This window comes from Citrus sinensis, chromosome 2 (assembly GCF_022201045.2).
Source record: "Citrus sinensis cultivar Valencia sweet orange chromosome 2, DVS_A1.0, whole genome shotgun sequence".
Classification (NCBI taxonomy): domain Eukaryota; kingdom Viridiplantae; phylum Streptophyta; class Magnoliopsida; order Sapindales; family Rutaceae; genus Citrus; species Citrus sinensis.
In genome coordinates, this window is record NC_068557.1 from 8,901,386 (window position 1) to 8,927,749 (window position 26,364).

The window sequence follows — 26,364 nt, forward strand, 5'->3', positions numbered from 1 at the left end:
TTTTAATACCTAGCTACCTTATATTAATAGTATTAAGATTATTGTACGGTTTTTATTTTTCCATGTCAAAGATGATAATTCTACTATTCAGACCTTTTCAAACAAAGAAGTAACGATATTGATACTAAACAATATCTTCTCGCAGAATGACAAAGTCAAAGATGAAATCCAAATCGAAATTAATTTAAAAACCAAGCAAACATTGTTGAGAATATATTTTAGACAAGCCATATGGACATTTCATATGAATTTTGTCTTATACTATGTAATTATTAATTTATATAGTAAGTGGTAACGAAAGATGAATTTTTTTAAAAAACTATTATTTTATAAATTTATGGAATTATTAGTTTATCACTTTGTCATTGACAAAAACTATTATTTAACTTAGATTATCAATTTATTGAGATTTTATTATAAATAGTAATTAATTATCATGTTTACGCTTCTCAACTAGTAATTGCTTCAGCTTATTTTTGTTTTCACGTACAAATTTATTGGAAAGATAGTTCAACTTCAACATATGTCTTTTTTCCAATAACAATTTTCTTGCTACAAAAATAGTTTCCTTCTCATGACCGACTTCCCCAATATTCTATATGTGCCATGTGCTGCTTTTCTCACTGCTGCTTTTTAGTAGATTGGATTGCATTTTAAATGCCCCTAAATTCCTACATCTACTTCCTATCATTCCATTCTTGGTTCATTTTTTTCTTTCATTAAAGTTAAGTCACCTACATTTTATGTCAATTGCAACAACAAAATTGTAAATAGCCTACATTGTATTGTTTCTCACTAAATATTTGCTTCTACAAATACTTGTTCCAACTAACTAATTTATTGTTATATACAGCAACATTTTCTTGATTCCTTAAACAAAATACTTGCAACATTAAATAGTTCCCATCTAATGACCTACATTCCTGGTTTGCTTCATGCGCCATGTGGACACTTCTTCACACTTGCACGATATTGCTCATTCTCATTCAACGGCAACTTCACTACAAGATGAATAAAGAGGGTATAGTGCCCAACGGACACGATAAGCGGAGCCATTAAAAATAAACAAAAGTTAAATTCCCTTTTATTTATAAATCAGGATTTATAAAAAGCAGGACATAATTGTCTTTTCATTAAAATATTAAGGTTATAATAAGAAATTAAAAAATGTGTGGTAATTTATTTAATGATCTACTCATAAAAAATAATTTCTTTTTGCTTCTAAAAGTTGTTGTTAAAATAAAGAAACATATGAAATAAGTAGTTTTTAAAAAATTATCAAATATTATTTTTATTAAAATTTATTAAATAAATTATTTGAAATATTTCAACTTCAATATGAATTAGGGTGAGGCTATTTGCACCCTGAAAAATATTTTGAACACTCTTTATTTTTTATTACCAAAAAAAATCCTTTTATGAAATCACTAATAATGATATTATAAATTTAATTTTAAAAATAAAAATAATTTACACAACCATTTATCACAAACCCTAAATCTTTATTGACAAATTCATCATTAAGGTAGTATAAAAACTCTAAAACAACATTGTATATCTTGCCATTGGTGCAGAGAACAACAATCCAATGCTTCCAGCAAATAGGCTTAGTTTAGACTTTTATTTACAATATCTCATAAATTATGTTAATAGAAAAAAAAAAAAAGATTTATGCAATGTTTGGCTCAAAGATTAGGCATACTGAAAATTAATTAAAAAGAATAACAGATTCAAAGAAAAAAAAAATGCTAAACATAGATGAAATGATTAAATACATGAAATTCTAAACTTCAAGTTTAAGAAAAATGGATCCAAAGGCGAAAAAAAAAATGTTAAACATAGATGAAACGATTAAATACTTGAAACTTTAAAGGAAAACTAAAATCTTTCAATCAGAACACTCGTCCATTCGTACACATTAAAAGCCACGGGTTAATTCTTGAAACATTTTAATTTTTTGAAAGAGTTCTAATGAATTTGCAAAATCCAATAGATCCTCTTTCTTAAGATGTTATCTTTTAAGTTTGGTTTGTGAAAACAAAAGTAAGAAAAAACTAAAGGAAAAGAGAAGAAGGAGAAATGGGAGTTGAAAAAGAAAAAAAAATCATAGGTTATTTTTTAGATTTAATATGGTGTACATAATAAAAGTTTGATTTTTAAATTTTATAAGTGAGTGTTTTAAGTAACTAAGTGTTCTAACTAATTTTTTTGATTGCAAATAACCCATCCTATCAATTATCATTAAAAAAAGTTGCCATATGTTTTTTTTTTCTTTTAATACTGATTACATACTATATTATTGAATATTACATTAAATATTTACAACTACTATTATAGTAGAAAAAACACACGATACTTATAATAAGATATATAATTAAGACTATAATATTACATTTAAATTTTATAAAATACTTATTCAAATAAATAATTCTCACAACAATTATGAAGACAGTGGTTCACCTCCAGAGGCAAAAATTGCCATGTGTTAAAAACGGAAACTATCACTAAACCCCATTTGACCAATGTTATCCTCTCTGTAGTCTGTACCGACGTATAGAATTTACGTCCCTCTTAAAAGTAATACGAAAATATCGCCCACTCGCCGGTCGCCATCTCACTCTCATTTCTAATTTCTTGATATTTTCATATTAATACTTTTATTATCATAAAAAATAAATCAAACAGCCTTTTGAATCCCTCTGCACACGCTAGTGCGCTGCCGCCAGATATCAATAAAAACAACAACGAGGGAGTTCTTGTTCCCGCTGCTTACTCGCTTCAACTCTCCATGGCGACGATCCCAGCTAGCTGTATTTTCTCCGCCGATTTATCGGCAATATATCGTCGAGACAAGACGTCGTCGTTCGGAGAACGGAGGCGGAACCCGGTTTTGAAGAGAGTAGCTGTGACGACGGAGCAGACGTCAAGCAACAGCGGAACGGCAGTCACGACGTCGGGGAGGAGTTTTGTGCAGGAGAAGGCTCAGAGGAGTAGTGAAGCAGAAGCCGAGACGTCGTTGCGGAGGGTCAACGTCGAAGGAGATTGGGAAGAGAGCAGAAAGAGTTTGAAAGATTACTTTGACGAAGCCAAAGATATGATCAGATCAGACGGTGGTCCGCCTCGCTGGTTCTCTCCGTTGGAGTGCGGGGCCCACTCTCCCGATTCTCCTCTCCTTCTATATCTACCTGGTTTGTTTCTTTATTTTACTTCTTTATTATTCAATTATTTATTTATTTATTTTTTAAAAAAAAACATTTTAATTTATTCTGCCACCGCGAGGCTGCGAGCGAGCAAACGTCGTTTCTGGAAAGTGGAAAGACTTTTGAACTTTTGGTGTTTTAAAAGAAGAAGGTCAATTATTGATCAATTACGAGTGAGAAAGTTTAGTGACATCACTTTCTTTCTTTACAGTACTAATTCATGTCCATACTGATAATGCAAAATTATTTACAATAACACATTGGCGGCTCGTTTTGCGAACACATTTCTGTTTTTTATTTTTTATTTTGCTTCTTCAAGTTTCGGACAAAACCTATTATATTTTTAGCATTTTTGTTTCTGAGTATAAGCACGGTGTAAATGTTCTTTTTAATTATTTTAAAAACTTATTACACCCAGCAAGATTCGGTCAACAAACCCTAATATAAATATAATATAAGTAAATTTTAATATTATTATATTATTTGTAGTACGATTAGTATTACATTATTAATTTTTTTTTACTTTTTTTTTTTTTTTACTATAAGTATATTTTACATTTTATGTGGTGGTCCCGGCGGATCTACGTTGAGGCCCCTAAGCCGCAAGGCCCGAAAGGATATTTGAAAGAGTCACCGCTTGGTGCTTTGCCCGTACACATTGCACACAGCAAATTTAGCCTAGTTTATTAAAAAATGTGAATTAATTTTATTGTTTAGTCCTCTCAAATTTATTGTTATTGTATTAGGTGCCCTAATTTTTAAATATTTGTATATTATTAACTACAAATACTAATTCTTTGCTATCATCTCCTTCACCGTTCATTTATGCGTGCGCACCTATGTGCTTTTTAATTCTAATTAGTTGGTTTTGCCCGCTCAAACGATTTTTCGACATGTTTTCACCATGTCTCACGATTGGATACCATCTCAGACTTTCTCTATAATTCAAGCTTTTAAGCATGTTCAAGTGTATGGTATTTATCTTATAATTCTTTTTTTGCTTTCTATTTCTAGCAAATGACTTTTTCACTTCTAATACTGTCCATTTCATTGGTATTAAGATTCTCACATTTACCGATGATTTGTATGAATTTCGTAGGGATTGATGGAGTTGGACTTGGACTTATAATGCAGCATCAAAGAGTTGGACAGTAAGGATTATATAATGCTTTCTAATACCACCACCAATTACTTCTCTGTGTTGTGTGTAAAATGTTTATAATTTTTCCATTTTTGGGTCAGTATATAATTTGATTATCTTGCTTCCTCAACTTGATCCGTCTGATAATCTAATTTGGAATTTTCCATGAATGAAGGATTTTTGATGTATGGTGCTTGCATATTCCAGTCAAGGATCGAACATCATTTACAGGTCTTTTCGCTTCCATTCACTCCGTAATTGTTAATGTATTATACTATTCATACCAATGTGTAAGATGAATTTCCATTTTATTTTTATTCAAATTTTGCTCTTCTCAATCTCTTGATTTTCAGGGCTAGTGAAGCTGGTTGAAAGAACAGTCAGATCAGAGAATTATCGTTTGCCTAATAGACCCATATATCTTGTTGGAGAGTCTCTTGGAGCATGCCTTGCACTAGCCGTTGCAGCTCAGAATCCTGATATTGACCTTGTACTGATTTTGGCTAACCCAGGTGACTTTCTCATCATTTGTATTAGCAATAGTTGAGATGTTATTTTTAGTAATCGATGGGTATAACGTGGACACTGGGTATTATTTTTAAATGATGAACACTATTTCTTATTCATATGGTATCTAGTTAATGTTCTCTCCTTTCAGCTACATCTTTCAGCAAGTCACAGTTGCAACCTCTGATACCTTTATTGCAACTCACGCCTGATCAAGTCCTTCTCGCCTTTCCATATATGCTGAGATTAATGCAAGGTTTGCTTTCTGCTCCTCAAACTTCCTTTTCTGGTTTCTTTAGTTGCATATTTTCAGAGGTAATTTCTAAAGTTCCCATTTTTAGGAGATTTATTTTATTTTATTTTTTGAAATTCAGGACAAGAGGATAAATTAACTATTGGTTTCTTCCTTATTTTGTTGCAAATATAGGTTGTAGTTGATAATAGTCAGATGAAGAATTCAGGTATCTGTATGTGTTGTTTGTTAAATTTCAAGACAATGGCAAAACAAGAATTGGTATTTGGTGCTTAACCATACAACCGAGAAATTAAAAAGGTTCATTGGCTGGCTGCACAATGTGATGGTCACAGACAATTTCTCTGAGTTTCTTGCAGACTATTTTTGAATGGCATGGATTTTCTTATTCTTTTTATTGTTTTCTTCAAATCAGCATATAGGATTTCATTTTAGACTTTGGGGTTATTATGGTACTTTCCGATGATTATAATGCTTTTCTTATCTGCGCTTCAATGTTGACATGAAGTGAAATGCACTTGTTCTGTTCCTCATGGTAACCTTTGTAATAGCCTGAATGGAAGGGAAGACAATTAAAGGTTCTGGACTTCTACCTTTCAAACAATGTAGAGCTTGCATTCAGAACTGTTTTTCAGCTTGTGAAAGGGGGAAACAGAAAAAATTAAATTTGAAATGAAATGATTTTCCCTTCTTATTGTACTAGGAATTGATTCTAATTAATGTCCATTATTCCTAAACATGATGAAAATTTATGGCACATAAGTTTCTTCCATATTTATTATTCTTATATTATTGTGTTTAATAGCCGACATTATAATGTACCCACCTAGGTGATCCTTTGAGGATGGCAGTGGATATTCTGGTGAAGGGACTTCCTTTGCAGCACGAAGCCGGAGAGGTGTCACAGGATCTTGTTGTAATGTCATCTTACCACTCTGTAAGTTCTAACTGTCAAGATAATAGTGGCATTTTATTTCTATTACTTTTGAAAAGCAATTTTCAGTTTATGTTTTCAGAACTAATGCAATCAGCTTTTTGTTATGCCTTGGATCTGTTTGATTCATTGTAAACGACATGTCTCTGTTGTAATGTTTTATTATCTAGCAATATAACTTATTGGATAGCAGAAAGTAAGTGTGCTTTATAAATCTGTTTGACCTCTTATGGTGATGATTTTCATATGTTGACTGTTTATCTTTTCACGTTGATGCTTCCATTATATATTTCTCTTCACATGCTGTCAGTTTCATGTAGAAGAATTGATAACTTAATTTACAGGTTGTTGCTGATATCATGCCTAAAGAAACTCTTCTATGGAAGCTAGAAATGCTTAAATCAGCTTCTGCATATGCCAATTCACGCCTTCATGCTGTTAAAGCTCAAATGTTGATAATTTCCAGGTGCTCACACTTTGGCATGGTCTATTTGGTTCCAGTAATTATTAGATAAAAATTGGCTATATGTGAGGTTAATCTTTGCCCAATAGCCAGAGAAGCACCCTCACCTTCCTAACACACGCTAAGGCAAGAAAGAAAAGGCGGGGGGGGGGGGGGGGGGGGGGGGGTGGGGTGGGGTGTGGTGTTATCACTTTGGTAGACTGGTATCCAGTACACTGATTGTACAAATTCTTCTCTCTTCCGGGAGAATATTTGTTATAATCAGTCTTCTTATTGGTGCCATGGGGATCTTTGACCCAGCAGACCCAAACACACATGTGGTCTGCGACAAAAAATCAAATGCGGCAAACAACCCAACCAAAACAACTTGAAATAAAATAAGAGAAACAAACAATTTCTATTAGCAAAATAATATCTCATAAAATTCTGGAAAAAGCAACTGTTTCCATGATTAGCTTATTGACATAATCTTCTGCTGCTGCCACAACGGCTGGCCTTGAGAGCTTATTGCAGCAACTCTTACTGTAATAGCACTTTCCTCAGTTTTAAAGGAATGGACAGTTTTAAGTATTTTGAATCACATGACCTCCTCCCTGTTCTTATATTCTACGCTAGTACCTTCTATAAAGCCTAAAGTTTCAGCTTGTTTTTATCCAATTTTTTTCCGTTTAAGTGATTCTTCCAGTAAAATGTGTCAAAAACATTGTGTCTTCTTTACAGTGGAAAGGATCAGCTCTTCCCAAGTCAAGAGGAAGGTGAAAGACTCCGTCATGCACTGTCAAAATGTCAGATTCGTAAATTTAATGACAATGGCCATTTTCTCTTCTTGGTAGGTTTTCTTCTTGCTTTCTTTATATGTGTGTGTGTGTGTGTTCAATTGTACGCATTAATGAGATTCAGAGTTTAGAATTCAAATGGTAAAATCTCATAGGTTATTTCCTTGCTTGTGCCCTTATAATTATTTGCTTCATTATGTGCCATGATATGATGTAAGTTCATGTGAACATGGGGTGAGTGTATCTGCATATTTTATAGCATAATTTGCACTCAAAATGTGTTATTTCATTTTCTTTTTGATGTTCATAGTACACCTTCCCATGTGTGGCAGGAAGATGATATCGATTTAGTAACTATCATAAAGGGTACAAGTTTCTATCGCCGTGGAAAATACCATGACTATGTTTCAGATTTCATCCCACCAACCCCAGATGAATTCAGAAAGATATATGAATCAAACAGGTAAAATATAACTTGCTAAGGTTCTAATAATACAAGTTAGATATCTACTATAACAAAATAAAAAAATTGGCCGGTATGTATTCAAGCTATTAATGAAATGACAACATCATCTGCCCAAAGAATGCCAGTTGAAAGTTGGCTGAAAATAATCGATTGGACAATCCATTTGTTCCATTAACAGTCATCACGGGACTATAAGGTTTACTGGTGTTAAGAAAATTGTCTAATGGAACATGTGAATATGCTTAATATAACTTGGTATCCTGGTGTTTGTCGTGTTAATCTGATAACCTAATAATTCCCTTAACTGCCCTCACTACAGCATGCTTATGATTAACTGAGTTGTGATTTCATTAATTTTGTATATTATTATTGGCTCACAACTAAGATTGTCCTAGGGGGATTTGTGTTGCTACTGGCCCTGTCATGCTCTCAACTTTAGAGGATGGAAAGATTGTTAGGGGCCTTGCTGGAATTCCTTCTGAGGGTCCTGTCTTATTCGTTGGCTATCACATGTTACTAGGACTTGAATTGACTCCTCTGGTATGCCAATTTATGATCGAAAGAAATATTCTTCTACGAGGAATTGCACATCCACTGATGTTTGTCAGATTGAGAGACGGGTTGTTACCTGATTTAGCAACATTCGACACACATAGAATAATGGGTGCAGTTCCTGTCTCAGGAACCAACTTCTACAAGCTTTTATCTTCAAAGTCTCATGTCCTACTGTATCCTGGAGGCATGCGTGAGGCTCTTCATAGAAAGGTAACATCTCTCAGTTAAGTTGTTACCTTCATCCTAACTTTTAAATTCATAAACTTGTTTGATGTTCACTTCATTCAGAATTATGCAAATTCACTCTAATACCAAAACTTCAATTTCCAAATTCCTATATGCCTTTTTATAAATGCAATAATTTGAAAGAGAAGATAGCAAGTTGGTGAATAGCCTATTTACTTCTGCAAACTATGAATGCAAAAATCTTTGAATGAGCTAAATGATATATCTTGTTATATGATGCAAATAACCTTGCTGTTACAATAAATTTAATTTACTTTATTTATGTTTGTCCTGAAATTTGAATTCTCTTTCCATGATGTAATGCTGACTAGCTTCACATGTCCATGTCACAGTCTTACTTGAGTAGGGTGATTTTGTTTGAGCATGTATGCATGCATCTGTTTTGTGGGACTACAAGTATTAGATATTCTCCTTATTCATTTCTTTCTGTTTGATGGTTTTATAAACTTGTACAAAAATGAGACGCTAGGTATACTTGTTAAAATTCAGAATGTTTTATCTCATCTCTTCATCCTTTTAGGGTGAAGAGTACAAGTTGTTGTGGCCAGATCACTCTGAGTTTGTCAGGATGGCAGCTAGATTTGGGGCTAAAATCATACCTTTTGGTGCTGTTGGAGAAGATGATATTGGTCAAGTAAGCCTGAAACATTACCTCTGCTGTATATTTCTGCTTATTTTTCAGATTCATTTAATCAGCCACTAGCTTTAAGTCAACCTCTGGTATCTAACGAACAGTTGATTGCATATTCATTGACGTCAGGTAGTTTTTGATTATGATGACTTGATGAAGATTCCTTACTTTAAAGCTCAAATAGAGGCATTAACAGGCGAGACTATCAAGTTGAGGTAGTTTGAGTTATTTTGTATGTTTTTCCTTCACATTTTTCATTTAGTCAATATCTATGCCTTCCTGCATGACCTCATTAGAGTTTGACATGATCTGCTGATGATAGGACTGATGCAAACGGTGAGATACAGAACCAAGATATTCATCTACCAGGCATTCTACCCAAACTTCCAGGCCGCTTTTATTATTATTTTGGGAAACCAATTGAAACAGAAGGTATTGTTGTTCAATGACCCATATCATGAAACCTATCAGGTTACCTAATTATGAAGAATCTAGTCAGGCAAAACAAATTTTTATAGTTCAACTGTGTCTAGCTAACTAAACTAATCTCCTTTTTCGAAAGGCTAATGATATAATATGGTGATAGGATGTATTGCTAGGGACATAATAACTGTTATTTTGCTTCCACGATAGATATTCTTGAGTGAAAACCACTTCTACCAGTGACCATGTCGTGTTTGAATTATCCAGTACTTTAGTGGCTGAAACAACCAAGAATTCAACTGGACTGTGACAATAACTTTTTGTTCAATGCTTCTTGATTCTGGGTTCCTTGTCTTGCAAGTATCCGTCCCAACTAAAAGGCAAACAGTTGATACTTTGTTATAAATCATTAGTTTATCCACCTAGAAAAACCACTAGACTAACCTGCTAGAGGGTGTTCAACATTCAGATGTGGTAGGTCTATACCAATAGATGCATGTCTTCTTTCTAATGTTTTCTATTTCAGAATTTAGGGTACTTGTATAGATTAAACAAAGTTAAATTTCAATAGTTAAATAAAATAGTGCCTCTAAGTTGTAGTTATTGTATTTTCTTTTATTGTTGTATTTTCTTTTTCCCAAATCTTTCACAGCTTTGATATTTAATGCAAGTTGATTAACTTAAATTTTTGTGAAGGGAGGAAACAAGAATTAAGAGACAGGGAGAAATGTCATGAGTTGTATATAGAAGTAAAGTCTGAGGTTGAAAAGTGCATTGCTTATTTAAAGGAGAAGAGAGAAACCGATCCGTACAGAAATCTATTGGCTCGACTTACTTACCAGGCTACGCATGGCCCTACAAATGAAGTCCCGACTTTTCAAATCTGAGCATTGATTCTTTGTAATCTCTGAGAAGATCTGCAAGAGCTTCAGGAAATAAAGGTAGCATCAGTTCATGGAAAAAAAGTAGTTGATACTTTAGACAAACAGTTCAAGATTGTTGATTCTTGATTAGATAGTAGAATTTGTTTGAAGAAAAGAACAAGAAAAACGTAGATAGATCACACGTTTGTTAATACTGCACATAGGGTCTTGTAATAGACATTCATAGCCGTTCAAGACGGAAGAATAGTGTCTGTTCTCTGTAGATTAATTACAACACTATTTTTTCAGTGAAATGGAGTAAAAGTACTATTGTATTTGGTACATGTGGTGATCAGCTTGGGGACGAGTCTTCCCTGGTCACGACGGTATGTATTTTGCAAATATTAATATTTTATTGATATATTTACAATTAATGGCATGGACCCATCAGATTTTCAAGTGTGTCGACGGAAGAAGGTGGACTAATTTTGCAATTTGCTAAGTAGCCGTTTCGTACGGTTCACGTGAGCTGCCTGATTGGGGGAGCATGTGGGCTCACAGAGTCACTGTCTGTCGGACCAACAGACCAAATTAGTGTCAAAGAATAAAAATATCTAGGTGATGGGGTTCTTAACTAATGAAATAAAGCTTTGGGGTGAAGATGTCCGTAATGAACTTAAAATTCGGATTGCTTGATAACAAAATGATTTTAAGCTAATATAGTACTGCCAAATCATCTATAAATTTGTCGTTGTTGGTGATAAGTTTTTTCATCGATCAAGAGCTTCTTGTCATAAAAATGATAGAAACATATCCAAGCCTGCTCATCTAAGAAGATCGTGACACTCCACCGATCAATACTGGAATCTATGTAAATTAGATTCGCGTCCTTGTTTTTTACAAAATCAACTTATTAATTCGAAGTGTATAGAAATTAGGTCTGAGTGAGAGTGAGAGTGAGAGAGAGAGAGGAAAAAAGCAAAAATAAACAAATAAATAAATTACGTTTCACTTACAACTCAAGATATTCCACTATTTGAAAATGTGTTTTGTCTAGAATATAAATTGTACACTTTATATGATATTGCATGCCAGATTTGAAAGCTCAGCATTATGGCACGTTTGAAAGTATCACAATAGTTTATCTTTTATTGAGGTCATCGACGTGTTCTTTGGTCAAACCTCATTGTCATGGACAAATGAGAATTATTACAGAAAATTATTTTAAAAGGTCACATATTGTTTATTTAATAATAATAGGGATCTCAAAAATTAAATTATTATTAATAAAAACAATGATAACAATCATATTAACAACAACAACAACAACAATAATAATAATAATAAATATTATTATTATTATTAAAAACAATGACAGAATAATAATAATAACAATGATAAAATAATAAAACAATATATTAATAAAAGATAAAAGTAGAATTATGAAATTTAGTTAGAGTAAAATGGTGGGTTTAAAGAATGAAAACTTAATTTTCATGGGAGATAGGAATTAAATTTTTGTTCCTTAATCCTTAAAGTGCATGAGCCCCATATATTTCATTCTCATTTCTTTATTGTTTTAATAAGTAAATATCATTAATTATTTTTATTCTAAATTCAAATTCTTCAATCCCCCAAGTAAACACTATTAACGGTGCGATGCTATATTAATTAAAAAAGCTTGGGAGAGGACCAATGAAGGGAAAGAAAAAAAAAACTTTTCTAATATTTTATAAACTACTATCGAACTTCATTTTTTTCAAACTATTATAACCATACCAATAGGGTGACTTGAACTATTTACCTTAAAATTAAGAGGAGAAGATGGGGAGAAGATGACGCCCACTTCAATTAATTCAATTGCAATTAAATAATTAAAAAATTGAATAGAGAATTTAAAATTAAAAGAGAAGAAGAATAACACTAACCTCCCTAGTGTTTTTCACTTTGACTACTTAATTAAATCTTTGATTTTCTTCGTTACAAAAAATCTTTATTTTTTTAATTAGTTATTACATCTTTTACGTTAAAATAATATAAAATACACTTTTTTTTTGCATTATAACCTTCCTATTAAATTTTAATATGGTTTGTTTGTCAAAAGGTAAATTAATATGGTGGTACACTGTAGACTCTACGCAACATTAGTTCGTCGCCATTTATTAACTTATATTTTAATTTATTTTTTTTAAAAAAAAGACAATTTACAAACTTGGTAGCTGACAGCTGACTCCACATTCTTTAATTGGTAAGAAACAAGAAGTTATATTATATTCACAGCTGATCAGCTATCCAAATCTTATATTTCTAAGTAATGTTAATAAATATTATAAAATTATGTTGAACACTTTAATTTTAATAAAAAAAATTTATTATATCATCATCTATTACACGAAGGGTCCGACTTTGGCGGTATTGCTCCACTATAATGTACTTCTATAACCATATGATCATAACAATAATTTATTTTTTACTATTTATCATTTTGATCGTGTGGTTATGAGACAATACTCTACAAGGGAGCAACACCATAGCCATTGTGTTAAATGAATTACTATTAATTGTAAGATAGATTAAATGTATCTTACAATTAAGTTTTTTAGTACAAAAATGAAAAACGAAATAGTGGAATCAAAAGGCCCAGTGAATGAATTTTACCTAGTTATAAGTTACATTAAATGTAATTTAGAGAGACCCTCAAGGCAATATATTATAAGTATTATTATATGATTTCTTTGAATACTAATATAATACTCATTTTTAATGGATATTTCTCATGTTATTAAACGCTAGAATTTTTATTTCCAACATCTTATACTTAGATGGACAATGAGGAATTCATTAGTTTGAAAAAATTTTGACTACAAATTCTGTGCAATACTTTTTATTGTAAAATAGCCTTTTCTTTTAACTTCTTCTTCTCCTAATCTCCTTCTTTTTTAAAAAAAAGTATTTATAGAATTATTATTTTGTTTTGAGCACAAAATTCAATATTGAAGATAAATAAATAAAATTAATAATTAAATTGAATAAAATAATTTTTGTACAACTTGACTTAATTATATTGTTGTAAATATGCATTAAATCTCTTAAAATTATGTGTCTTAAACATTTTTTGGTGTTTTAAACAAATACAGTTAATTAATTTTTAAAAAATTTAAAAAGTTTGAATTTTTAAAATTAATATTTAAAATACACATAATAATAAAATTTTCAAAATAATTTTTAAAACGAAATGACACCAAGAGAAAAATACACTCGTTTTCTCACTTTCTCCTCCTTGTTCTGTTGTTCATTTATATTATTTTAATCATATATTCCGTTCATTCACAATAAATTGACTTTTAAATTATATTAGATCAAATCTGTTTACTAAAGATGGAAAAACATTCCAAGAACCTTACATAACATCACAAGTCACAAAAGCGCCACAAAACAAACAGAGGGAGAGAGAAATTCTTACTTCGGTTCTAGATGGCGACGGTCGGAGCTTGCATCTTTTCGGCCGTTTCCTCGCCGGTTTTTCGTCGACAAATTACGTCGTCGTCCGAGAAGCCGAAACGGAATCCTATATTGAAGCGAGTAGCGGTGTCAACGGAGCGGACGTCAGCTGCAACGACGACAGTGATGACGGAAACGACGCCGACGAGGATATTTGTGGAGAAGAAGAGTAGCGAGTTAGTAGAAGATGAAGCTGAGACGAAACAGAGAGTTAACGTGAGAGAATATTCGGAGGAGGAGAGTGAAGGTAACGGAAAGAGCTTGAAAGATTACTTTGATGAAGCCGAAGATATGATCAAATCGTCATCAGGCGGCGGTCCGCCCCGCTGGTTCTCGCCGTTAGAATGCGGGTCCCACACTCGCGATTCTCCTCTCCTCCTCTTTTTGCCTGGTGCGTTTCTCTTTAGCCAATCCGTTATTATTGTTTATGTCGTCACCTTTTACATTTTTTAATGCTTATGCTTTATCCAAAAATCATTTGCTAATTATTAATATACTTTTTATAATATTTTACGAGCAAAAGTTTCCCTTTTTATTTCTTACTTTTTGTTTTTCCCTCCCATTCTCATTTTTTTATTAATTTATCCGGTATGTATGGTAAAACCTCTCTAACGTTATAGTGGTAGGACCAAATATAATGATAGGCCCAAACTAATATTATAATTATAAAATATGCTGGGATCAAATTAATTTTATTATAATAAAAAATTATAATTTAATAGATATGTAATTACAAAAATTATTATTTTGATTCAATTTTCTTTAATATAAGTAAAATAGAGGTAAAATTCACTTGTTAAATTCATTATATAGACACAATTGAAAAATATAGACATAATTTTTAAAAAACTAGTTTGTAAATCTATATAGCGTTGGAAATATGTAAAGTAATATTAAATGTCTAAAAAATTAATCATTGTCCCAAATTATTTTAGAAAAAAATTTTATTCTATCATACACGTAATATTATATATATATATATATATATATATATATATATATATATATATATATATATATTGTAAATACAAATAATGATTACTACGTAGAAACAAGTTCTTTAAAATAAAATCTAGAAACATTATAATTTATTTTTAATTGAAGTTTATTCTATTTATAACTGTCCCAAACTCTTTTTTGTGATTACATAAAAGTTATTATGTAACACAAAATAAAGAGGTTTTACACTATATGCAAAAGAAAGTATATCTATAATAAACCATTGTTATAATAATAATAAGGATCTTGCGACCTTATAATTTCTATAAGATACAGCCCATAAAATGACAATGTGGCCAATAATATCTTGTCACATGTATAAAAATCAATGGTTGGAGCCCGCTGCAAATAATTTTCCCTTATTTCTTACTCTCTCTGTAGTCTTCTTCTCTCTAAATACTTGCTTGTGAAGTTCTGCTGGTCTCATTCTCCGAGTATGCACTTCCAAAATTTATAATGATAATTTGAATCTTACGCTCTTCTCCATCTTATGCAGTTGGTTATTTGAGCTCAGTTCTCTCTATATGATTAATAATGGATAATGCTGATTTTAAATTTTAATTAATTGCTTTTGAATATATCAGTATTGGGTTTGAGCTCTTGTATCTTATTTGTTAACTAATTTTTACAATATAATAAAAATAAAATAATTTAGTTGCAACAATTTTTATCTGCATCCATAGCGATGGATGGAATCAGCTCTGTAGTAATTTTTAATGAAATTTTGTAAGAAAGATGGTAACTCTAGAAAATCAAATATTATTAAGAAAAATTTACTGTCAAATTCAATCGATTCATGCCCTTCCGGTACCTTCCTCATGCGGAGATTTCCAAATCAAAACTGAAAGAATCAGTCAACCAGCAACGGCCACGGCGGCTAGAGTAAGAAATAACGGCTTTTTGTTACTTGTTACGATCGCTTAAAATCGAAATTATTTGAATCAGTTGCCCATTTATTACTTATTCACATTATATTGTATGTCATCCATTAGATTAAATTCTTCCAAAATCCAATGCTTGCGATTGGCTGGGCTGTTTGTTACAGCAACTGTAACTCGGCGGAGCCTAATAATGATACTTGTCATAAACTCTGCAGGGATCGACGGTGTTGGACTTGGACTTATAAGACAGCATCAAAGACTTGGAAAGTGAGTATATTATTAGGCCTTTTTATAGTTGTACTTAATGCTGTATACTACATATTTAAATTACCTCTTATTGATTATGTGACGTGGCAATTTTAAGGATATTTGATATATGGTGCTTGCATATTCCAGTTAAGGATCGGACATCATTTACAGGTCTTTTTTAATTAATATATTTTATTTGATTTACATGTCTTTTTTAATTTATATATTTTATTTGATTTTTTTTTTAATTTTCATTTCATTCTTCTTTTATTTAATCTCTCAATATTTTGATGACTCAGGTCTAGTAAAGCTGGTTGAAAGCACTGTAAGGTCAGAGAGTAACCGTTCACCAAAGAGGCCCGTATATCTTGTTGGAGAATCTCTTGGAGCTTGCATTGCACTTGCTGTCGCAGCCCGCAATCCTGACATCGATCTTGTACTAATTTTGGTCAATCCAGGTGAGGTGTGAGCACTTTCTGATCATAAATCATATATCTAAACCATGCATTGATGACATACGTACCATGGGATTGCATCACATCAATTAATACGAGCTGACTTGTATCAAAACTTTTAAGCGAAAAAAATATAAATCAATTCAACTCATTTCACCCATATATATATATATGGGTGAAATGTATATATATACAGTAATTTTTTGGTCAAGAATTTTAAAATGCGGAAAAATTAGGGAAAATTTTAAAACCGCACGGTTTTAAAAACTTATAATTTTAAGTTTTTAAAACCATGCGGTTTTAAAACTTTACCGCACTTTAAAATTTCAGACTAAAATATTTTCTCTCTCTCTATATATATATATATATATTGTGTAATTTAGATTAAAAATATTATATTAGCTATTGATTGATTTTCTTATTCATCATTAGTATGCTAATATGGTAAAACTTATTAATAACCGACACGTCAAATACTACATTACTTGATATACAAATTATGTATTTTAAACTATAAACTCATTTTTTAAAAGATGTAAAAGTTTTTTGTTCATCGATTGATCTAATGTTTAAACTGGAAAAACAATTCAAACACTTGGTTAAATGATCATTTTTCACTTACTAGTAGGTAGCATATATATTTGTTAATTGTTGAAGTATACTAACTCGATATTGATGTTTTTTTATGACCTTTTGCAGCAACATCTTTCAATAAGTCAGTGCTGCAATCCTCAATACCTTTACTTGAGCTCATACCAGGCCAAATAACAACTATGCTGTCATCTACTTTGAGCTTAATGACAGGTTTGCTTTCATCTATTCCTCGAAGTTCTGTCTAATTTTTTTTTTTTTGAATATGTATTTGTTTTTACAAGGAACCCAATTAAGCTGCATCAAGAAATATTTAAAATTGTGATAGTTAAAAACCATTAACTGAATTAGGAACAAGACAAATTGGATTTTAGAATGGAGTCTCGCTAAGGTTAAAACTTTATTGAACATATAACAACAATTGTATGATATATGTCCAGGTGATCCTTTAAAGATGGCAATGGACAATGTGGCGAAACGGCTCTCTTTGCAACCAACAATACAAGATCTATCACAGGATCTCGTTGCTATCTCATCTTACCTTCCTGTAAGGTTTAACTATATAACAATGTCACAAATATGCTGCAATAAAGAGGCATTTGTCTGTTACTATGTTGTCATTATCAGTGCCATGTTTTTTATGAATTAACCTTACCATTGTATCTCAATATTAGATTTATTTAACAGGTTTTGGCAGATATCTTACCCAAGGAAACACTCCTCTGGAAGATAGAGTTGCTTAAGGCAGCTTCTGCATATGCCAATTCACGCCTTCATGCTGTAAAAGCTCAAATGCTCGTTCTTTGCAGGTTCTAAATCTTTGGCAGAGGCCAGCTATGTTCAATTACTATAAGAAAATATTAGATCACTTATTAAATGTATTATTGAGTGCTGATAAGTGATAATAGAAATTCTTCTCCTGCTCAACTATTTTCAATGCCAGTAATTCATAAGCCTGAGAATAGGCATCAATCATTAGATAAGTTGTTTTAAGATCAATACATAGAATTTCTTGCATTATATCATGTTGCATTAGTTGTAGGCTTAGTGTTTGTCATTGTTTTGTAGTGGAAACAAAACATATCACCGAGTTTAATAATTATATTTTCAGTGGAAAGGATCAGCTGATGCCGAGTCAGGAGGAAGGTGAAAGGCTTTCTAGTGCCCTGCACAAATGCGAACCTCGTAACTTTTACGGCCATGGCCATTTTCTCTTGTTGGTAGGATGATCTCCTCTTTTCCCCTCCTATTCTTTGTGTGTGTCCAAATTTGTGACTCACAGGTTAAAATGGAAAAAAAGTAAAAAATAAAAAACAACTAGATACTTTATTCTTCAAAATTCTATTTCTAATTTTTTGAAAGTGTATTAGATTTCATGTGTACTTCTGCCCATGTATGGCAGGAAGATGGTGTTGATTTGGTAACAATAATCAAGGGTGCTAGTTACTATCGCCGTGGAAGAAACCATGACTACGTTTCAGATTTCATGCCACCAACTAGTAGCGAATTCAATAAAATATGCGAAGATTTCAGGTAAAGGTATCTATCATGAAAACTTAACAGTAACAAAACGTACTTTGTGTTTTAATTTGGATGATACTTAAGCATTGGTCTGTCCATTAATTAAATTTATGAGTCATACGACAACAATTGGTTCTTTGGGGATCTCTGTTAATTCATATGGAACAGGCCCACTGATTGTTTGAGATATTGTGATTAATTGATTACCAATAAATTTACTAATTTGTTGTTTCAGATGGATGCGTGTTCTTAGTAGTCCTGTAATGCTATCTACTTTAGCGAATGGCAAGATTGTAAGAGGTCTTTCTGGAATTCCTTCAGAGGGACCTGTCTTGTTTGTGGGATATCATAACTTACTGGGACTTGATGTACTTACGTTGATACCAGAGTTCATGATTGAGAGTAATATTCTTCTTCGAGGCTTAGCACATCCAATGATGTACTTTAAGTCTAAAGAAGGAGGATTAAGTGACTTAAGTCCATATGATGTTATGAGAATTATGGGCGCAGTTCCTGTCTCCGGAATCAATTTATATAAACTTATGTCTTCCAAGTCTCATGTCCTGCTATATCCTGGAGGAGTGCGAGAAGCTCTGCATCGAAAGGTATATCTTTTGATAGTTATTAAATTCTATTCACTATTCTAAATCTTAATCAGCTTAATGTTCAGTTTGTTGAAAATATTTATTCATCGAGTGAATTGAAATGATTGCTTGCTAGTTACATTTGAAATGTGAAATAAAATAGACACCAGAAGGCGATGTAATCGTAGGTTTCCATTTTTATTCACCCAAACATGGAAAAGAAATTTCATAAGAGTCATTCATGTTGCAAAAATTTATTTTCTTCTCTTCAATTATTGTTTTTTCTTCTGTGAAGTGAAGCTGACATATCACACGTTATACGTGCTTGTCTCCCGCTTTACCTTTATTATGATTAATTTACAAAATGGTTTCTTGTAGAAGATGTATTAACAAATATATCTCTTTCTACTTTCCAGGGTGAAGAATATAAGTTATTCTGGCCAGAAAGTTCCGAATTTGTCAGGATGGCGACTACATTTGGTGCTAAAATTGTACCTTTTGGTGCCGTTGGAGAAGACGATCTAGCTCAAGTAATCTCAAGCTTAAATACTTCTATTTTCTCCTAACTTCTCTGTTACATAAACACACTTTGTCTATTGGGAGCATCAGATTGCCTTTTTTGCGCTTGTGTTGGTGAATCTATTTTGAAGGTGTTGTCACTAAATGATCAATACATTAGTCATTAAGAATGTCGGAGTTTTTGTGTTGTGCAATAGCCATACGCAAAATTTGAAAGCCATAATTTGTCAGTGTTGGCAAAAAGACTATTCTCGTTCTCTATATAAAATAACATGTATACACTCTGTATGTACCTTTACCTTGGCATTGTGCTTGGCCTAAACTGATTTCAGATATCTCATCGATTGCATTTTTCATTACTTTCCAGATAGTTCTTGATTACAATGACCAAATGAAGATCCCTTACTTCAAATCTCAAATAGAAGAACTGACAGTAACAGCTGCTAGGCTGAGGTAACTACAGAGCATATTTTCTTAGTTAATTTCTGCAAAAGTTTCTTCTCTACATTATATGCAACGCCCATAATGAATATATTCCTTGTTTTTTTTTTTTCCATATTTATAGTTTATGCTTCTTCATTCAGCTTTTCCCCTTCACATTTCTGTATAGGACTGATACAAAAGGTGAAGTGGCAAATCAAGATATGCACATGCCATACCCTGTACCAAAAGTTCCAGGCAGATTTTATTTTTATTTTGGGAAACCAATTGAAACAAAAGGTACGTTCATTGAAATATATGCCTTATGTAACTACAGTCAGTCTGTTGCATTCACTTTAGAAGTTTCCAAGAGCTAAAAGTCGTATGCCCGGTTCATCTTTTCAAATATTGATTCTTGACGTACTAAAAGAGTTGTTTAATTATGTTATGAAGGGAGAAAGCGAGAGTTAAGAGACAGGGAGAAGGCTCACGAATTGTATTTAGAAATCAAGTCCGAGGTAGAGAAATGCCTAGCATATTTAAAGGAGAAAAGAGAGAATGATCCTTACAGGAATATATTGCCACGACTCATTTACCAGGCTACGCATGGTTTTACATCCCAAGTTCCAACATTTGAGCCTTGATTTTTCATTTTTCTACAGAAGGATTTGCATTCAATTTATGCAAACATGTGTATTATATACGATGTAGCTGAGGGATTATGATCATGCATTTCTGGGATCACTATTATCCCTGTAATTACAAAGAGCCCAGCTTATTAATTTTACTTTCAAAATAATAAGAAAGAATCGTCTATCTAATTAATCACACGCACTCTCTCTCTGTTCTTTTTCCTTTACCTCTTCCCCTCCCAAGCTCTCTCTTTGCTCTCTTCTGAGCACTTTGTCTTGATCAGCAAGAAAACATATGATTGACTGGACACAAACTCTGCAGTAACCATAAGCTGACTGTCTCCTGAGACCGCACGGAAGGTCAATAAATTTTTTCACTTTTTTACAAGTCTTATGTTACATACGTAAATTTAATTTTTGTTTACTAGATATCAACAATTTACTAGTAATAGATAGAGCTAGCAAAATTTAACTTTACCCAATTACCCAACACGAACACGATACAAATAAACTAGTATGCATGTCAAATTTGACAAGATTATTAAATGGGGTAGGTCCGGGTCAACATGATTTTTTTATGCATTAAGTTAGGGTTAAAGTTTTTGACCCATTTACTTAATCAATGACACGATTATATTTTTTAGGGAAATTATCAGTGATATACCATTAAATTACACCCGTATCAAATGTGTGTGAACACTTTTCAAGTGTATCACTCGTATACCCTAAGTTGACAAAACACTTCTGACGTCCACCAATCTATTAACTTCCGTTAAAAAGTTAACAGAATTGTGGCAAATTGACTATTTTGCCCTTAAAACTCAAAATGAGGTAAAAAGATCAATTTACCCCAAAAATTAACGTAAATTTTCAATACACAAATTTTTTTATTTTGTTATTAACAATACATTTTTTTATTAAAAAAATAAATTATTAATGGTACATATTATTAACAATTATCCATAAAAAATATCAATATTATACCATAAAAAAATTATTAACAACATATTATTTACAATTATACATATTATACCATAAAAATTTTTCAGTTGGAGCTTGGAGGAGTAGATCTTAAAAAATTTATGTTAAATTTTGGAGAAGTAGATTTGATTGTAAAGTAGTTTTTTTAGCAATTATTAACAATTATCCCATAAATGGGATGATATGTCATTTTTATCAATATATATCATATGACATGTCATTGTTTACTAGGTAAATGAGATGACATGTTGTTTTTTTAAATCAAAGTTTCGTCAATCTTAAAAGACTAAATTACCCTTATGATGTCAGCGCTTGCAAACAGAAGTTAACGAATTGGTGGACTGCAGAAGTGTTTTGTCAACTTAGGATATACGAGTGATACACTTGAAAAATATTCATACACGTTTGATACATGTGTCATTTAAGGGTATATGGCTGATAATTTCTATATTTTCTATTATAAATTAATTTGTAGATTCTTATCATCAAAACTCAAATATTAGACATATTCTCTCTCTCTCTCTCTCTCTTTTTTCTTGGAAGGATGAACATATACACAATGTTTCATTTGTAATATTTTATATAGATTTAGAACTTCATTAATGTAAATATGTAAAATATTGGTAAACATGGGTATTTAATAATAGCAATATATAATATTATTTACATATATATAATTAAAACTTTAATAGTATAAATGTGTAATATTTTGATAGATATGTATATATAGTGTGCAAACATTTGATGTAAATTTTGTTATGTATATAGATATTACAAATATTTTATCCAATAATATATAAAATAATTAAATAAACAAAGATAGTTTCCTAAACAGTTATTTTTTATTTACTGATCTAAATAAATGAGATTTTTTTCTTTTTGATGTATTATATTTTGAAACTTTAAATGTATTTTCTAGCTTTATTTAAAAAATTAATTTATTTAAATCTTGTTTAATTTTAAATTTAATCGGTAGTAAAATTATTTTTATATTAATTTTTTTTGTTAGAGTGCAATTTATGTACTAGTTTTGCATTGTTTACTTCCTTTAATGTTTGAGGATGATGTTTGAGGATAATTGTTTTCTTGGAGAAATTATGAGCTTCAGAAAAACTTTGTTGATAAGGCGTGAGCACGTGCTGTCAATTAAGGACCTGTAGTTTTTATTTTAACGTGTTTTATCTTTTTGGTTATTTTTGTAATTTTGAATTTAATATTTAGATAATATTTTAGATATTAGTATTTTATTTTTGGGAGAACTCTAGAAGAGGGGAGAGACGTGAAAAACAAAAAGGGAGAGATTTTTGAGAAAGAAAAGAGAGAAAAATAAACCCTAGATCTAAATTTTTCTCTTTTCTCTATGAAGAACTAAACCTATTATTCTGGTTGAAGGTTAATAAAGTTTTGATTCATCATTACCGTGAGATCTTTCTTATGCTTTAATTGTTTTATTGCTTTTTGGGTATTTGTTTATTCTCTAAATTATTGTCATGATTATGTTTGTTAATTAGATAATTGGTCACTATTTAATTATCAACTTAATCTATTGTCAATTAAAAGATTCATCATATGAAGATTTTAATGTTTGTGACAAATAGCATAGCAGTGCATTGTGTTATGAGAATAAACAATCTAATTTAAATGAACCATCGTATGCGTTTGTTAATTAGGATTTGAGTCTCTCTGATTTTTCAGGCTGTCAATTGATTAAACCATATGATCGTATCTAGGGTTGTCTATTGAATAGGGAAATAATCAATGGTCGTACCTTAGTTATCGACTAATTAAAGAGAGATTGGCTATTAGAGGGTCTTAGTAGCTATAACCATTCTATTCATAAGTAGTAATGATTTATATTTGAATCAATGATCAGTAGTCGAATCAAGCTTAGTTAATTCCTTCAACCAGAGCTTTCCCCAATTTGAATTACAATTTTAATTTGCATTCTTGTTATTTTAATTTGATTTTTGTTATTGTCAATAATCCCCCCCCCCATTTTGCATTTTATATTTTAAAAGGATTTAAATAATTACCGATCTCTATGGACACGACCCTATTCAATCACTATACACAATTTATTTAGAGTAGGTATTTATTTTTGTTGGCTTCGACAACCATCATTTTTTATTTAGTTATTTTGTGGATTGTACAGAATTAAAAATTTTTAGTTTGCAAATCAATCCACAAAATGGTAGTTTGAATATGGATTGGGTCAAATTCGCATCCGATCCGCACAGTATGGATCATATTTGAATTGAATTTCACAAATCCGTGAATTAGATTGGATTAAAAATTTATAATCTGTAAAATTGTGGATCAGATATAGATTGATATCCAATCCGTAAAATCTGATCCGCGAACACCCCTAAAGCTGACTGTCTCCTAAGACTGCACGGAAGGCTGATAAAGTTTTTCATTTTTTTGCAAGTCTTATGTTACATACGTAAATTTAATTTTTATTTATTAGATATCAACAATTTACTAGTAATAGATAAACTTGGCAAAATTTGACATGACCCAATTATCTGACACAAACACGACACAAATAAACGAGTATGGGTGTCAAATTTAACATGATTATTAAATGAGCCAGGTCTGGGTCGACATGGTTTTTTTCTTCATCAGGTTAGGGTTAAAGTTCTTGACACATTTACTCGATCAATGACGCGATTGAATTTTCCATTCTAAATTATTTTGTAGCTTATCATCAAAACTCAAATATTGGACATTATTCTCCTTTTTTTTTGGAAGGATGAACATATACACAAAGATTCGTTTATAAAATTTTATATAGATTTAGAACTTCATTAGTGTAAATATGTAAAATATTGGTAAACATGGATATTTAATATTATCAATATATAATATTATTTATATGTATACAATTAAAACTTCAATAGTATAAATGTGTGATATTTTGGTAGATATGTATATATATTGTGCAAATATTTGATGTAAATTTTGTTAAGTATATAGATATTACATAGGTTATTGGGTAACACGTTTATTTCTATGTCCAGCTAGGGTTACAATAGTTTGTTGCAATTATTAAATGGGTCATGTTTTGAGTTGACCTAAATTTGACACAACGTGAATCTAACACAATATGAATATGACTCCGTAACCCGTTTTGTTAGCTCTAATAATAGATTTATTTATTTAGGGATATTATTTAATACCTACCAAATGATGTTTTCTGACTACTACATTTTATCACCTAATGGTTCTATTGTTATTATTTTACCATCGGAATGTTTTTTATTTTTTGTCTGAACCACGAGGTGGTCCTGAGTGGGCCCCAACTGTGGGAGGTATCTTTAAACCCGTACCACAACCCAGACTAATTTCCGCTCGCAACGGATCGGTTCGTAAGGGGTAAAGTGTTGGCCAAAGTGGTGACTTCATACGAGAGCATGGGTTGAACCCCTGACCTCTCTTAAGGAGTGAGAGTGCCGAACCATTCACATCAACCAACTTTGGTTACCATCGTCAAGAGCTCAATGGGATGGATCAGTAGGCAATTCTATCACTCGTATGGTTACCACCGGGAGAAGTTCATCCACCGGATTCGGAATGGGGTGAGGCTTTGTGAGGGGCCTCAGGGTGCCCGCGGTGAGTTGCAGGCCCAGCCCTGCCCAAAAATACTACCCCGAAGGTCAGGGTGCCAAAAGGCCCCAGGAGCCTCGATACGGGTGGGCTATAGCCTTGGTGGGGGGAGCGGGCGAAGTTCGTCCGCCGGACTCAGAATGGGGCGAGGCTTTGCGAGAGGCCTCGGGGTGCATTTTTAAAAGTTGCGGGCAGAGCCTAGCCCAAAATTAGAGCACGAAGGTTGGAGTGCTAAAAGGGCCCAGGGGCCCCGAGACGGGTGGGCTATAACCTTGGTGGGGGGCGCGGGCGAAGTTCGTTCGCCGGACTCGGAATGGGGCAAGGCTTTGCAAGGGCGTCAGGGTGCCCGCGGGGAGTCGCGAGCACAACCCCGACCAAAAATACTACCCCAAAGGTCGGGGCGCCAAAAGGCCTCAGGGGCCCCGAGACAAGTAGGCTATATAACCTTGGTGGGGGGAGTGGGCGAAGTTCGTCCGCCAGACGCGGAATGGGGCGAGGCTTTACGAGGGGCCTCGGGGTGCATTTCTAAGAGTTGCAGGCAAAGCCCCGCCCCAAATTAGCAGCCTTGGTCGGGGCGCTAAAAGGCCCCAGGGGCCCCGAGATGGGTGGGCTATAGCCTTGGTGGGGGGAGCAGATGAATTTCGTCCGCTGGACTTGGAATGGGGCGAGGCTTTGCGAGGGGCCTCGGGGTGCCCGCGGGGAGTCGTGGGCACAGTTCCGCTCAAAAATATTGCCTCAAAGGTTGGTGTGCCAAAAGGCCCTAGGGGCCCCGAGACGGGTGGGCTATAGCCTTGGTGGGGGGAGCGGGCAAAGTTTGTCCGCCGGACTCGGAATGGGGCAAGGCTTTGCGAGGGGCCTCGGGGTGCATTTCTAAGAGTCGCGGCCAGAGCCCCGCCCGAAAGTAGTTCCCGAAGGTCGGGGCGCCAAAAAGTCCCAGGAGCCTCGAGACGGGTGGGCTAAAAAAAAT

The 26,364-nt window shown here is 32.8% G+C and overlaps 2 protein-coding genes and 1 long non-coding RNA gene across 7 annotated transcripts; 2 read left to right on the forward strand and 1 right to left on the reverse strand.

Moving 5' to 3' along the window:
• The first annotated feature begins 2,505 nt into the window (after positions 1-2,505).
• On the forward strand, positions 2,506-10,892 carry LOC102613124 (phytyl ester synthase 2, chloroplastic-like). 3 transcript variants are annotated; one of them, XR_369549.4, is made up of 15 exons: positions 2,506-3,188; positions 4,300-4,351; positions 4,517-4,572; positions 4,695-4,853; positions 5,000-5,104; positions 5,932-6,038; positions 6,380-6,501; positions 7,219-7,327; positions 7,607-7,737; positions 8,136-8,505; positions 9,062-9,175; positions 9,302-9,387; positions 9,495-9,604; positions 10,292-10,536; positions 10,768-10,892. XR_369549.4 is itself a non-coding variant. In XM_006468794.4 (14 exons), the coding sequence occupies exons 1-14, from the start codon at positions 2,789-2,791 to the stop codon at positions 10,480-10,482; spliced, it is 2,112 nt and encodes a 703-aa protein (XP_006468857.1). In that variant the 5' UTR covers positions 2,506-2,788; the 3' UTR covers positions 10,483-10,892. The 3 variants fall into 3 exon arrangements, 2 of the variants coding, with proteins under 2 accessions (XP_006468857.1, XP_024951278.1); XM_006468794.4 differs by having other exon boundaries at positions 10,292-10,892; XM_025095510.2 differs by lacking the exon at positions 2,506-3,188 and adding an exon at positions 3,835-4,169 and having other exon boundaries at positions 10,292-10,892.
• Positions 10,340-14,070, reverse strand: LOC127899981 (uncharacterized). Its single transcript, XR_008051856.1, has 2 exons — positions 13,922-14,070; positions 10,340-11,028 (listed from the first exon to the last, which is right to left on the reverse strand). It is a non-coding gene; the product is annotated as an uncharacterized LOC127899981 (long non-coding RNA).
• Positions 13,765-21,006, forward strand: LOC102611338 (phytyl ester synthase 2, chloroplastic-like). 3 transcript variants are annotated; one of them, XM_025095508.2, is made up of 14 exons: positions 13,765-14,350; positions 16,055-16,106; positions 16,204-16,259; positions 16,388-16,546; positions 17,243-17,347; positions 17,575-17,681; positions 17,822-17,943; positions 18,246-18,354; positions 18,537-18,667; positions 18,891-19,260; positions 19,656-19,769; positions 20,126-20,211; positions 20,343-20,478; positions 20,632-20,884. In XM_025095508.2, the coding sequence occupies exons 1-14, from the start codon at positions 13,933-13,935 to the stop codon at positions 20,647-20,649; spliced, it is 1,983 nt and encodes a 660-aa protein (XP_024951276.1). In that variant the 5' UTR covers positions 13,765-13,932; the 3' UTR covers positions 20,650-20,884. The 3 variants fall into 3 exon arrangements, with proteins under 3 accessions (XP_024951276.1, XP_006468851.1, XP_006468850.1); XM_006468788.4 differs by having other exon boundaries at positions 13,769-14,350; positions 17,575-17,657; positions 20,369-20,478; positions 20,632-21,006; XM_006468787.3 differs by having other exon boundaries at positions 13,771-14,350; positions 20,369-20,478; positions 20,632-21,006.
• Positions 21,007-26,364: the final 5,358 nt, after the last annotated feature.